We start from the raw sequence: 15063 nt of genomic DNA, 5'->3' as shown, positions 1-15063 counted from the left end.
TCCTCCCCTCGCTCTGTTGGTAAGCTCCCCTCCCCTCGCTCTGTTGGTGAGCTCCCCTCCCATCGCTCTGTTGGTGAGCTCCCCCCTCCTAGCTCTGTTGGTGTGCTACCCTCTCCTCGCTCTGTTGGTGTGCTACCCTCTCCTCGCTCTGTTGGTGAGCTCCCCTCCCCTCGCTCTGTTGGTGAGCTCCCCTCCCCTCGCTCTGTTGGTGTGCTACCCTCTCCTCTCTCTGTTGGTGAGCTCCCCCCTCCTCGCTCTGTTGGTGTGCTACCCTCTCCTCTCTCTGTTGGTGTGCTACCCTCTCCTCGCTCTGTTGGTGAGCTCCCCCTCCTCGCTCTGTCGGTGAGCTCCCCTCCCCTCGCTCTGTTAGTGAGCTCCCCTCCCCTCGCTCTGTTGGTGAGCTACCCTCTCCTCGCTCTGTTGGTGTGCTACCCTCTCCTCGCTCTGTTGGTGAGCTCCCCCTCCTCGCTCTGTCGGGGAGCTCCCCTCCCCTCGCTCTGTTGGTGTGCTACCCTCTACTCTCTCTGTTGGTGTGCTACCCTCTCCTCGCTCTGTTGGTGACCTCCCCCTCCTCGCTCTGTCGGTGAGCTCCCCTCCCCTCGCTCTGTTGGTGAGCTCCCCTCCCCTCGCTCTGTTGGTGAGCTCCCCTCTCCTCGCTCTGTTGGTGAGCTCCCCTCCCCTCGCTCTGTTGGTGAGCTCCCCTCCCCTCGCTCTGTTGGTGTGATACCCTCTCCTCTCTCTGTTGGTGTGCTACCCTCTCCTCGCTCTGTTGGTGAGCTCCCCCTCCTCGCTCTGTCGGTGAGCTCTTCTCTCCTCGCTCTGTTTGTGAGCTCCCCTCCCCTCGCTCTTTTGGTGAGCTCCCCTCCCCTCACTCTGTTGGTGAGCTCCCCTCCCCTCGTTCTGTTGGTGAGCTCCCCTCTCCTCACTCTGTGAGCTCCCCCCCCCCCTCCTCGCTCTGTTGGTGTGCTACCCTCTCCTCTCTCTGTTGGTGTGCTACCCTCTCCTCGCTCTGTTGGTGAGCTCCCCCTCCTCGCTCTGTCGGTGAGCTCCCCTCCCCTCGCTCTGTTGGTGAGCTCCCCTCCCCTCGCTCTGTTGGTGAGCTCCCCTCTCCTCACTCTGTGAGCTCCCCCCCTCCTCGCTCTGTTGGTGTGCTACCCTCTCCTCTCTCTGTTGGTGTGCTACCCTCTCCTCGCTCTGTTGGTGAGCTCCCCCTCCTCGCTCTGTCGGTGAGCTCCCCTCCCCTCGCTCTGTTGGTGAGCTCCCCTCCCCTCGCTCTGTTGGTGAGCTCCCCTCTCCTCAGTCTGTGAGCTCCCCCCCCCTCCTCGCTCTGTTGGTTTGCTACCCTCTCCTCTCTCTGTTGGTGTGCTACCCTCTCCTCGCTCTGTTGGTGAGCTCCCCGTCCTCGCTCTGTCGGTGAGCTCCCCTCCCCTCGCTCTGTTGGTGAGCTCCCCTCCCCTCGCTCTGTTGGTGAGCTCCCCTCTCCTCGCTCTGTTGGTGAGCTCCCCCTCCTCGCTCTGTCGGTGATCTCCGCTCCCCTCGCTCTGTCGATGATCTCCCCCCCCTTCTTACTCTGTTGGTGTGCTACCTTCCCCTCGCTCTGTCGGTGATCTCCGCTCCCCTCGCTCTGTCGATGATCTCCCCCCCCTTCTCACTCTGTTGGTGTGCTACCCTCTCCTCTCTCTGTTGTTGAGCTCCCCCCTCCTCGCAATGTTGGTGTGCTCCCCCCTCCTCGCCCTGTTGGTAATCTCCCCTCTCCTCGTTCTTTTGGTGAGCTCTCCTCTCCTCGCTCTGTTGGTAAGCTCCCCTCTCCACGCTCTTATGGTGAGATCTGGTTCCATGCGAACAGCCTGAGGCTCGAGACATTCCCGCCGCCTCTGTGACTGCGCGGTGTTGTCTGGAACAAGCTATTATAGACGGTTCTGTAAACAGTCTCCCTGCACAACTTTTCACTCGACAACTTATTTATTTTCCTGCCCGGCTGACCTTTCAGAGGGCCTCAACATCTACAGGACGACGCTCAAGTCACTCGCGCAACCCTTCCCCTTGCGGAGAGATGTCTAATTATTTGGTTGTGTGGAGTGAATTTCGAGGGCCTTTTTCAACCAACCACCCTCCCCGCTCTATGACGCTGGTGCACGATGGCGTAAGTTCACTGACAGCCATCGTGCAGTGGTCTATTTTCAGAATACATACAACACTTGGCGATACAACTCTTGGAGTCACACACACGAGATAGATTACAATTTTCGGTGACAACAAAAGCGTTTCATCTATAACTCTGACGGGACCATCGTGTGGAAACCTGTTTAGAAACTTTTTTCACGTTAAAATTTTCACCTACAATTTAAGAAGAACGTAGATACAAATTGTCCAGAGAACTTCGTAAATGTACTGCTATCTTCGTAAATTTGCGGATTCTTGAGTTCACTTACTTTGGACATAAACCTTAAATAATATGCTTAGTATATAAACCGAAAATTCAAAAACTACACTCTTTTTTTGTCCACATGTGTGTTTATCTTTATTTAGAAGAAAAAAAAACATCTCGGAAGTTGAAACACGTAGTTTCTACGAAGATTCAGTTATTTGAAATTACGGATATCTCTTCGTTTACTTGGGTTAAATTCTTTATTGAAAAGTACGTACATTTACTGTAATTTCTAGTAGCGTATTCAAAAATTAGGTGCTTAGACATCACACGCGTTATAAGTGAAAATTTACAGGTAGAGAGATAGTAAATGTGTACGGTAAAAAAATATTTGAAACGCGTTTACTAGTGTATAATTATACAAGCGCACAGACAAGTGTATTGGTTTGCTAGTGTATGATATAATAATGTTTGCGTTAAGCCTAAAATCGTTTTAAAAAATCAATATTTTGTGTAAATTATAAACATTTATTCAAGCAATAAAATTAAATGAAACATGAAAATTGAAACTATACGGTAATACACTTTTTAAGCAAATGCTCTAAGAAAAAACTTTTTCTGTATATGGTGTTACAAATAATCAATTATAGTTAACTGAACAAACTTAACACAAATATAAAATCATTGATTAAATAATATGAATTACTTAAACTATTTTGGCAAACGATTTTAAATAAAAAGAAAATTAATTTGCCTGCTATTTATAATCTGTTATGACGTTTTCTAGTTTCGTATCATTTCAGCGTAGCAAGCAATTTCATCGATAGCACTACCGATTACGTGGAATGACTGCACAAAACTCCCGAACTAAAAACCAATACGGAACTTCACAAAGTGTATGATTTATCAATGCAGCAATCCCGGTCTTGCCTGAACATAATAAAAAAATCACCAGCTGTAATTTCGCGTTGTGCAAACATGCAGCTTAGAGTATTACGAGCATTATGTGATTAGTCGTCGTTTGTGAACCAACTTCATTATGCAGCTCCGTAAATAACTGTTTTGTGTTTTTTTATAAAAAAAAATATACCACCTTTAACACAGTTGTTTTTCGCTCTTAGTATTCTGAATTGGCGTATGCCGTTCCTGAACTGATCCTCATTTGCACGTGGCAATAATTCGAACATTAATGACCTATTAATTTGGTAATTGTGAGAGGGCATCCCCACAGGCTGTATCTGTTGGCATTAAACAGTGAGTTTCGCTTTCTCTAAACATTTGTGTGGGTTTTGGGGTATGAATAGAGGCATTTGAGGACGAACACAAAAGCTGTGGGGGAAAAAAACACTGTTTTTACGCAAGTGTGTTTGTATAAATAAAAAATTTGCAGTGAAATATCATCAACATATTAATATGACAATTTATGAAATGTTACCACGAGTTTGAATTAAAAATATTTATATAAAGACATTTATTTGTAACTAAAGTGTTAATGGATGGGTCAAGTGTTTGTTTTAATGAATAAATAAACAGTTTTTTTAAAAAAAAAAACAAGTCTTTTAGTACTCGCCAGTGATGTGTTACATCTAACCTCAGTTAAAGAGAGAATTTAAGTGTTCTCATGTTGCGAATAATTAGAAACTTGGGCCTTGGACAAAACATTTAAAGTAGACTTCTTTAAATTAATACTGAGCGTGATAAATACACGCAAACTTTAAACTATTATAAAATGGCTCCAATAAAAGCGTAAAAGACTTTAAAAATACTAACTGAGTGCCGGCTTTGGACCTGATATTTACAAGGAATTTTAACAAAATACTACCAATCTGGTTTAAATTTACTAAACAGCTAATACTATATCGTTTTCCTTTTTCTTTTTGAACTTTGGTTTTGCGCCATCCGCCATATATAACAGCACCGTCGCTCCTACTGCCTGTTACAAATTTCCGTCGCATTTATTCCTATTACACATTTCTGTTTCATTACTTCCTGTTACATAATTTCAGTCGCATTTACGAAATTACTCCCACGAAACGCCGTATACTTAGAGCTAATATGTTACACACAAAAGTGTGCCTGTACTTATGTAAGCGCGTTAGAAGTTATGACTATTTTTTATTTAATATACTAAATTATTTGAGTTTAATATTTACAAAAATAATAAAAATGTTTTTAATAACTTTGTTACAGAAAATATTTTACAGTACAAACATGTATTGATATATATATATATATATATATATATATATATATATATATATATATATATATATATATATATAGTACCTGGAATTCACACAGAGGAAAGAGACTTATTTTTTTTTAGAGAATATGCCAATATGTAATGTTTTACTTCAGAAATTTAAACTAATGATGGACGCAAGATGGAATTTTTTTTTAAAATCTGATGTAGACATAAATTTTAATATTATTGTGAATCTCAAGTGTGCAAATGTTCTTCAAGTCTTCAAGTAATACTTAAAGTCTCTCTTTAGAATCGGGAATGTAGGATAGGGTGGCTCTTCAAAATATTATGTGGATAGTTTTATTCCCTACTCTTTTTATCAAAATTATATTTACAAGGTAATTTATGTCAGTGTACAAAATGTAATAAATATGTACAAAAATTCTACTATTAGAGGTGGTAAAGGAGATTTGTTTTTGCGTTAATCTCATAAAGTAATTTTTTTTTCCCTTTCTAAATCAATTGTAGATGGTTATATTCCTTTTTTTTTTTGAACGTCAGTTGTGCAAATTTTCACCAAGAAGTTCCAAAATTCCGCTTCAAGGGGTTTTAAAGAAGCATGAGGGTGATTTATATAAATATTATGTATGCAGTGACGTTCCTCTCATTTTAAAGATCAAATGTGTATAATTTTATCAAGCTAGGCATAAAACTGTACATTTTTATAGAAATAAACAAGCACCGTGCATACAAACAAATATAAACGCTGCTTCAGATATATGTATAAATATATATTCACACTTTACTAATCAGATTCCCTGTGTTTATATGTTTTATTTTTATTTTAAGTGAAAAATAAATGTCATATGTCAACCTAGTGGAAAATAACCTAACAAACGGACTGAGTTATGAACTAAATGTTATTGTAACAATTATTTAAAAAAATTACAAGTAATAATAAATTTTATTAAACTACTAGCTGCAGAATCCGGTGTTCCCCGGGCTGAACACAGGGTGAAGGGGACCTTTATCGAAATCAGATGTAGTTAGTTATTGTCTTCTTAATTTGAATGTCAAGCGTGCAAAATAAATTATATTACTTTCAGATACCGACAGAAGTTGTTCTGCCAGTGTATAGTTATTTACCTGTATATATCTAAAAATTGTTGGTCTGTATGTAATCTAGACTCTATAAAGCACTCTTGAAAAAAGCTGAAAAATAAGAGATTACTAATATTGAAAAGATTCCATTAGCTAGCTAATGTTCGGTATGCATTCATTGCAATGCCTCATTCCGTTTTGTTTTGTAATATGTTTGAAGTAGTTTCATATATACAAATCATCTATCTATCTCTCTAAATATGTATTTATCTCTATCTCTATTTATCTCTTTATATCAACATATATACATATATACCTCCCACTATCTCTATCTCTTCTTTATATATCTCTATATAGCTCTGTACATCTATAGGCCTATATCTCTTTATCTAACCCATTTCATTCTCTATACCTTGCTTATCTCAACTTATCTCTCTGTCTCTCTCTATCTCACTCTATATATATAACTCTATCTCTGTCGCTCTTTTATATTTAAATAAATTGTGGCATGCGTACGCACTTAGACAACAAAAACAGACGAAGTGCTGCTATATAATATGAAATAAACACATTTTTTGAAACTATTCATGCTCCAACTATTGCAGAGTAGTTTATACCGTCTCAGAAAACTTCACGGGCATGCGCATAACAACTCACCAAAATTTCATCGCAATCGGATAAATGGTATAGGAACGCATACGGCACAAACAAACAAAAATTAAAGACATGACAAACGCATCAAACGATGTTGCGTTTAAAATTCAAGGCAACTCTATCTATTGACGAAGTTAAGAACAAAACTGTTATTAGCGCCTTTATTTTTCTCGCCGCTGCGAGCTCCACTAAGCGGACTGGTCTCACCAAGGAGAAAAATATGAATTTGCCAGACCTTACTATATGTATGATCGTGTGTCAGACATAGAGAAATGACACTCACTATTTGTATGTCTATGACCTATGATTTTTTATGTTATAAAATGAAATTATCACTTTTTCACTCCCTTAGGGATGGAATTTCATATTAATATGTGGTCTATGTGTTAATCCAGGTTATTAATTTGCTGTAGGCCAAATTTCATTCAGATCCGTTCAGCCGTTCTGGCGTTATTGAGTAACAAGCATAAATCCATCCATACATCCAAACTTTCACATTTATAATATTAGTGGGATGGTGGTAAAGTACAATGGAATGTTATACCTATAAGAAAAAGTAAAAGTAAAACTACTCTCCAATGACAGGATACAATGCCAAACATTTTAAATTTTTCATCACGTACTTAATCACTAAGCTAACAATAATAGTTTGTGGAAAGTATGTGTTATGTTATAAGTGATGTAATCCCAGGATTATTTTCACCGTAGGCTTTATTTTGTAAGTCATAATAACCCAAAATATATTCAAAATTTTTTTATTTAGTTTGCTGCAATCAACACAAGTTGTGGATATAATTTACAAAGTCTTATGAGAATCAGTTTATCGGGTATCATTAAAAATATTTATTACATTACTAAAATATTTTTTTTTTACATTTAAACCTACTGAATGAATTTTAAAAAATTCTTACTTTAGTGCAAATTTCAAAACAAGAGGTCGCTAGAAATTTCTGACGAAAACGCACGCCGAAGTTGCGTTAACATGGAAAAATTTTGCACAAATATCTACGTTTCATATCATATAGTCAGTAGGTTGTTGATTGCATTTTAACACTAGTTATTAGTTTTTTTATTTTACTTTAAACTGTTTCCTTTTTATTTTAGTGAAAATTTTTAAGGACGTACTTTTATAGGTTTCCTCCGAATTATTCCCTTATTTAATTTTGTAAATATCAGTAATAAATTTGTAAATAAATAACAGAAAATTAATATTTTTTTGGTTTTTAAAGTTATTAACGGTGCACATTAAAAAACATAAAATAACCAACTTAAGTAAAAATTTTGAATATTTGATTATCTTTTCCATTGTTTAGACAAGTTATGCGCCAATTTTTGTAAGAAATACTCAGAGTTATCTCGAAAAACGTATTTCAAATATGTATGCAAAAAAAATAGCCATGGCCATGTGTTGTACAAATTGACAAGATCGGTCAGTACTTACCTGTACTTAAAGTAGTAGGTTTACGGACGATAATTAGAGACTTGCAAAATTCGCGGTTTCGATGGCCTTCAGGATAGACTGCGCATACCCCTGTACACTCGGGCAAATAACGCAAGTTCATTGGCTGCCGACTTATAAGTCGTCTCAGCTGGTTTGTCTGTGATTCGATCCTTCTTTGGTTGAGGGTTTATTTCTGGTTGAGATTCGTTCAAATGAACAGTAAGCCAATAGCAAAATTATGTAAGAGGTATATGTTTAAATTCTAGCCTATCACCGAATGAATCCGCGAATTTTGCAGGTCTCTAAAGATAATTTTACGTGATAACGTCAAATCAATTTTTTTTAAGTTGCTGCTCTTAAAAAGCCCGCCTTAACCTGTTTTATATTATAGAAGATTTTCTCGCACGGTGGTTGGCCGGTTCTTGCACGCTCGGCTCAGGCGGAACGTGACAATGAGTCATGCTTTTTCGTGCGTTCATCGATTTATAAGTAGAGACCTGAAAAATTCGCGGATTCAATGACCTCTAGGATAGCCTCCATTATCCTCTGCACATCTCAAGTAAATAAAGCGTGTTCATTGGGTACTAAATTGTGAGGTGTCTCCACTGGGTAGCTTGTGATTCGAGGCTTCTTTGGTCGGTAGTCTCTCATTTGCCCAGTGAGCTCCAGTTAAACTGCGAACCAATAGCAGAACCAGCAGAACTGTACACATTTTTGAATTTCAGCCCATCACGAAATGAATCCACGAATTTTTCCGGTCTCTATTTATAAGACGTTATCACGTCAAAAGGAACATCACGAGGTCTCAGTTCGGGAGCGATCTATGTACCTATTCATTTCAACACGTGGGCGTTTCCTGACGTACGTTCGACGCTTGGGCGTTTTGTTCGCAGAACCGATCACCGAGATCCTGGGCGGACCCGACCTGTTCATCAACAAGGGCAGCACCATCAACCTGACGTGCATGGTGCTGTACGCGCCCGAGCCGCCGCCCGCCATGCTGTGGAGCCACAACAGGGAGGTGGGTGTCGCCTGTTGACGAGGACTGCTTCGCGTCGCGTCGGTGCTCTTGGCGGACCTCAGCCCCCCGTGGACAACGAGGGGTCGTTTCCACAACGCCGAAATACCATAACTCCGAATGTCAAAATTGACCACAACGCCGAAATACCATAACGCCGAATGTCAAAATTGACCACAACGCCAAAATACCATAACGCCGAATGTCAAAATTGACCACAACGCCGACAGCTAGAAAACTGCTATGTGCCACAACGCTGAAATAACAACTAAATTAATTCATGTGTGTTTCCTAAATGTACCTTAACGCCGAAATACCACAATCAAACCTAACCTTACCTAACCTAACCTTACCTTACCTAACCTAACCTAACTTAACCTAGCCTATCCTAGCCTAGTCTAACATAACCTAGTCTAACCTAACCTAGTCTAACCTAACCTATAACCTAACCTAGTCTAACCTAACCTAACCTTTGTGGCAGTACTGCAATGACATTTTTCGGCGTTAGTGTATTTTGGCGTTGAGGTAATTCGGCGTCGTGGTACACAGCAGTTTTCTAGTTGTCGGCGTTGTAGTCAATTTGGCATTTCGGCGTTGTGGTATTTCGGCGTTGTGGTGTGTCCCCGACAACGAGCCATGCGCACAGACCGGGACAGTTCGCGGATACTTTTCGCGATAGGCGGGAATTCTAATAGTCAATATTTACCTACATATAAATGATATATCCTCTTTGTAGTAATAAGTATATACTATATTATTTAATGTATTTAATATCTATATTGGATTTAAATCTTATTATATTACAAATAATTTTATTAACTAACGATAATTAAAATATATTAAATTAAATTCTTATTATACAATATCAAAACTGTATATGTATTATGAATTGAAATATTTGTCACCTGGAGGACTCTAGGCCAATGGGAAACACTCCAATCAAATCTGTAACGAACCACAGGCTACTTCGTAGGGACGTCTCAGCAGCCAATGAGCGGGTGACGTTTGCCCGGGTGTACGTAGAACTGTGGAGTCCATCCTGGAGGTCATTGAACCCGCGAATTTTCCCGGTCCCTAACCATGTATTTTCCGCGAAGAATAATTTTCCAGAACAGCTGTGTCATAAAACTTTGTAGAATTTTCTGTGTTGCGTTCATTCCAGGTGCATGTATTCCGACAGCATACCAATCGTAGCCATTCAGACGGCCGCCAATTACAAGGGTACAATCTCTGGCGCGGGCGTATATTATTGCAGTCTAATGAGCCGTCATACATACTCCTAGTTACCTTACAGGTAAGGAAATTTCGCGGATGAATTACGGTCGCAAGCTAGAATGCAAATCTCCGGACTCTTTTACTGTGTTCATTATCGTGCCGCAGTTTTTCGGATACGCCCTTCTACGACCGTATATGAATGGTGCCCAGCTAGGAGTAGTGCCGAATAAAGAGAACATAATAGAGAACCGTCAATGGAAAAAGCAAAAGTTGGTACTGCAAACATAAGGCTTTGAATTTTAGCCCGACACCAAATGAAATCGCAAAATTTCCGGGACTCTACTTATACGCAAAGAGTTTAGTTTTGTTATCAACCAGTGAGGATTCTAAAAAATTTCTTGGTTGTGTTAAGTCCAGTCTGAAGTGAAATGAATCCGCGAAACAAACTTGGCTCTAGCTATTGCTTATAAATCGCTGTAACCAAGGTTGTGCAGTTACCACACTTCTGTACCAGAAACAGTCCCCTGTATTCACAATTTACTAAACTACAGTTTAAAATGGTTCCATGTGTTTCAGGGATTGTTGCATGTACCAACAACACATTGCATGAATACCTGTACTAAAAGTTTTAAGTATCAAAAATTCACTCCAATTACGATATTTATATCGTTTTCCACTCTCAAATATAGATGCACAGATACAAATATAATATAAAAATTGATAAAAATTAGAGGTTTTATTATCAAAATCCTGATAAACTTAGATTTCTGTGTCTTTGGTAAATAACATTCTTTAAATGATTTATGAATGACATCCTAAAAATACAGTTTTTACACGCTTTATATTAGCTTCACCTGTATGTTTGTTTGTTTGTATGTTTGTTTGTATCTTTGTAACCGACTCCTTTGGGTGCGATTTTGACCCACTTTAAACGGCCAGATTTCATTGAAACTTTGTAGATTTATCGAGGACCGATGACAATACACTAATTTGATAAGATTATTCCATTATTCAATTTCAAAAATAAGATTTTTGTCAATTTATATAATTTCACAAGAAAGAGTTCGCACATGAGCAAAATGGTTTTCTTTACAATGTGCGAACTCTTTTCTTTCAGTTTGTCTTTGGGGCGATATAAACAAAGTCTACTAAATATTGTGACATTTAATTAAATGAAAAGTGAGAATGGGTTATGTTTATTGTGAGCAATATACTTTCTTGAAGAGAATATTATCTATATTTGTAAAAATATGAAAAAAAAAAAAATCCTGAAATAAGGGCTTTAAATGTTGTTTCTTTCGTTAAATAGAGAAACACAATTACGTCTTTGTTTCATTTTACCAATCAACCAAGAGTGAAACATTATTTTAAAACAACATGTTCTGCAAATATTTCAAGAAACATGGAAAAATTGATGTTTGGGAAATCAAACACCATATGCATAACCTCATTAGCTACACCTGATGGGCAGATTTTTCAAATTCCACTCGAACACCAACCTGCAAATCTACACCAAGCAGTTACAGATACTCCAAACTATGCCAAGGTCAGTAGATCATTAAATAAAAGACATAAAACACGGAAAATATGGCTAAGTTTGATAGATGATATACCATCTAAAACATATTTGGATAGAGAGCAAAACTTACAGTTTAAGGATTTATACTTGGAAGAAATTGAGGGAAAAAAAGTGCTGAACCTATAGCTAGTGGATCAAATACAAAATTGGTAAAACTGTTAGAAAAATTTCTTGAAGAAAAAAAAAACTATATCTGAAACTCAAAATTTAGGGAAAATTGCAAAAGATTTAATGAATGAGAAATTCACGGGCAGAAACTCAAATGCTTACCAGTGGATTAAAGATTTCAACAAAGAATGTGAACGTTTCCTAATCAAAGAAGACAAAAAGAAAATAGAAATTTTAAAACATTTCTTAGAATACTCCAGTGTAGTTTGGTACAACTGTATGCAAATGAAACTTACAATGGAATCGGACTGGAACAAATGGGAGAAACGTTTTAGTGAGACATTTGCAAACAAAGGATGGTCACCCATCAGATATGCTGAATTAGAATAAACATCAATGACTTCCCGAATATATTGATTTTCATAGCAGGATATTGAAATTATTGAGTACTATAGTTCTTCAACACGCTATATTGGATATATATTTCAGAAGCAGCCAATATCTACTCAAATTCACTTTAATAGCAAAGTCATATAATAAACAAAAAATTGAGCCACATCTAGAGACACTTCTGAGATAAAACAATATTTATCGATTTTATTTTAACTGCAGCCAATATCTATTAAAAATCTAATTTAATAGTAAATTGATGTAATAACTATAAGTTTTTTAACATTGTTATAAAATTTCTTGCATACGTCGATAAAGAAGTATCACTTTAAATTATAAATAAATCAAACTAAAAAGTAGAAAATAAATAATAGTTTAAAAAATTAAAAAACACGCTTTATATATAAAACCAAACTAAAAAATACAAAATAAATTTTAATAAATTTGAATTAAGAATAGTGTAAAATTTTTTAATAATTACAAATTAGTAATAGTGAATATAAGAAAAAAATGTATTTTATTTAAAAAAAGCGTGGGGTGCATAGTGTCAATAGTTATAAATATTTAATTGACATGTATGAGTAGAAGGATTATCATTTCCATAATATCTTAAAAGTTTTTTAACATTGTTATAAAATTTCTTGCATACGTCGATAAAGAAGTATCACTTTAAATTATAAATAAATCAAACTAAAAAGTAGAAAATAAATAATAGTTTAAAAAATTAAAAAACACGCTTTATATAGAAAACCAAACTAAAAAATACAAAATAAATTTTAATAAATTTGAATTAAGAATAGTGTAAATTTTTTTAATAATTACAAATTAGTAATAGTGAATATAAAAAAAAATGTATTTTATTTAAAAAAAGCGTGGGGTGCATAGTGTCAATAGTTATAAATATTTCATTGACATGTATGAGTAGAAGGATTATCATTTCCATAATATCTTAAAAAGCATCCCACCCTTTTTTTTTTTAATAAAATACATTTTTTTATATACACTATTATTAATTTATAATTATTAAAACATTTTACACTATTCTTAATTCAAATTTATTAAAATTTATTTTCTATTTTTTAGTTTGGTTTTCTATATAAAGCGTGTTGTTTAGTTTTTTAAACTATTATTTATTTTAAGACGAAGGCTACAAAACAACAGTTGGTGCAAATCTATTTCCAACACGTTTCCATGATTTCAGTAGGAACATGCTAGGACTGACATAATATATTGCCTTTGAGTTATAATAAACTTTTAAATAAGTACTTGTTTAGTGTAAAAAGCATTTTTTAAAAAATAAATATGGATATATTAAAAAAAAATTTAAAATCATTTAAAAAAAAAGAAAGTATGTGACTCAGTACACGTGGAAGAAGTGAAAACTGTTTGGAAATTCAAACCTCAACTCGTAAGTATATCGTAAGGGGTAAAACGGCAGAGAGAGAGAGAGAGAGAAATAGAGAGAGAAAAAGAAGACAATTTCCATTTTCTTATAATTATTAATTAACAATAAATATTACTCATTGTTTAAATTCTCACACCATAAAGAAAAACTGTGCATGTTACTTTTTCTTTGAAACAAATCTGCCAATTGGGACACCCCAAATCTCTGAACGAAATATGAAATTCATAACAGTTAGCGCTATCTATGCAGGAAATGGAGGGACTGTCTCAAAAACACTCTCTACGCTGCTGGTTGAACAAGGCGGAACGCAAGCTTGCTGGTAGCAAATATAAAATTCAAGACATTCACAGCTGTCTGTGTAGGATACATATATCTATTTTATGAAACAAGCGCATGCGCACACTCTCTGTCTTATTGTTTTGTTATCTATCTCTCTCTTTTTTTTGTGGGAGACGAATCTTCGCTCAAAGAGGAGAACGAAAACGAGCTCAGCAACGTATATATTTTTGACCAAGTACTTAATCTCTGTCCTTTTAGAATCAGAAACATTTCAAACAGTTTCACGAAAACGTTTTATTAAATTTCGGCCTTGAAATTTTCCTCTTATCGCGCCCAAAGTAGTTTTCACTTCAAAAACATGAAATATTAAGTATACTATCTACTTAACAAACTGGATTTGGTTTCATTTGATTCCAATTCTCGACGACAGCACAAATATGTTTATCACTGACACATTCAACACAAACTGGGGGATGTGAAGGAAGAAATACAGTTTAAAGCGTATGGTAGAGATGTCATCCTAGCCTTTTCTCTGTATTAATATTAAGGGGGCGATATAAGACAGAAATAAAGATGGGTGTACCCAAAACACTGTACTCGCAGCCGGAAAGACACGCTGGAACGTGTACAGGGATCTCCAACTGTTCTACCTCTATCAGTTTAATAGAACATAGGTCAATACTTATAGAATGTCCTATTGAGCCCCGTTTTTATAACCTGGCTGCATTATTGCCATAAAATCTATAGTTTATCGATCTAAGTCAAATAGAATTATAAACTATACTTTTTTTAAAAAACCAAAACTAAAAATTCCATTTTATAAAGGGATAAATGCGTTCTTAAAGTTTTTTTATTCTGTTTAGAGTTAAAATAAAAACCTGCACTTTAAGCTTCAAACATTTTTACGTACTGTATTTAGAGCACTTTCAATTATTTTTGGTTTAAAATTTAATTTTTTTAAATTAAAGTCGCATATTTGGTACTACTTCTTTTCTAAAACCGTTTTTAAAAACCGCTGTAGATAAATTGAAATTGAAAATTTAGGCCTCCGGTGTATCAACCTTATCTACATTTATAAAGTCTACATTCAGGGAGATAGGGAGAGAAAGAGAGAGAGAGAATCCATAACTGGAAATCGATTTCTATTAACATTTATACTATAGCCAATGTTGGCGAAGCAGAGCCAAGCCTAGGGCAAGTATTCCCGGCAGTGTGTTAATGGAGGAGGGGGCGGATTTAATGAAATGTTTGCGTAGTTACTATTCCAAAAGTGATCGATTCTACTTGAATATTCCAGCTTGAATTGCTCTTCGTGTTTTC

At 36.7% G+C, this 15063-nt stretch overlaps 1 protein-coding gene across 1 annotated transcript in view; it reads left to right on the top strand.

Moving 5' to 3' along the window:
- Positions 1-15063, top strand: part of LOC134546148 (zwei Ig domain protein zig-8-like) — a 596884-nt gene that overhangs the window by 557547 nt on the left and 24274 nt on the right. The window contains exon 4 of the mRNA XM_063388705.1: positions 8643-8770. Coding sequence (XP_063244775.1) covers positions 8643-8770 — 128 coding nt within the window. The remainder of the gene's footprint in view (positions 1-8642; positions 8771-15063) is intronic.

The sequence above is a fragment of the Bacillus rossius genome, chromosome 1 (assembly GCF_032445375.1).
Source record: "Bacillus rossius redtenbacheri isolate Brsri chromosome 1, Brsri_v3, whole genome shotgun sequence".
NCBI classification, from domain to species: Eukaryota; Metazoa; Arthropoda; class Insecta; order Phasmatodea; family Bacillidae; genus Bacillus; species Bacillus rossius.
Note: the sequence above shows the minus strand (reverse complement) of the source record. Positions and strands in the feature narration are given on the sequence as shown.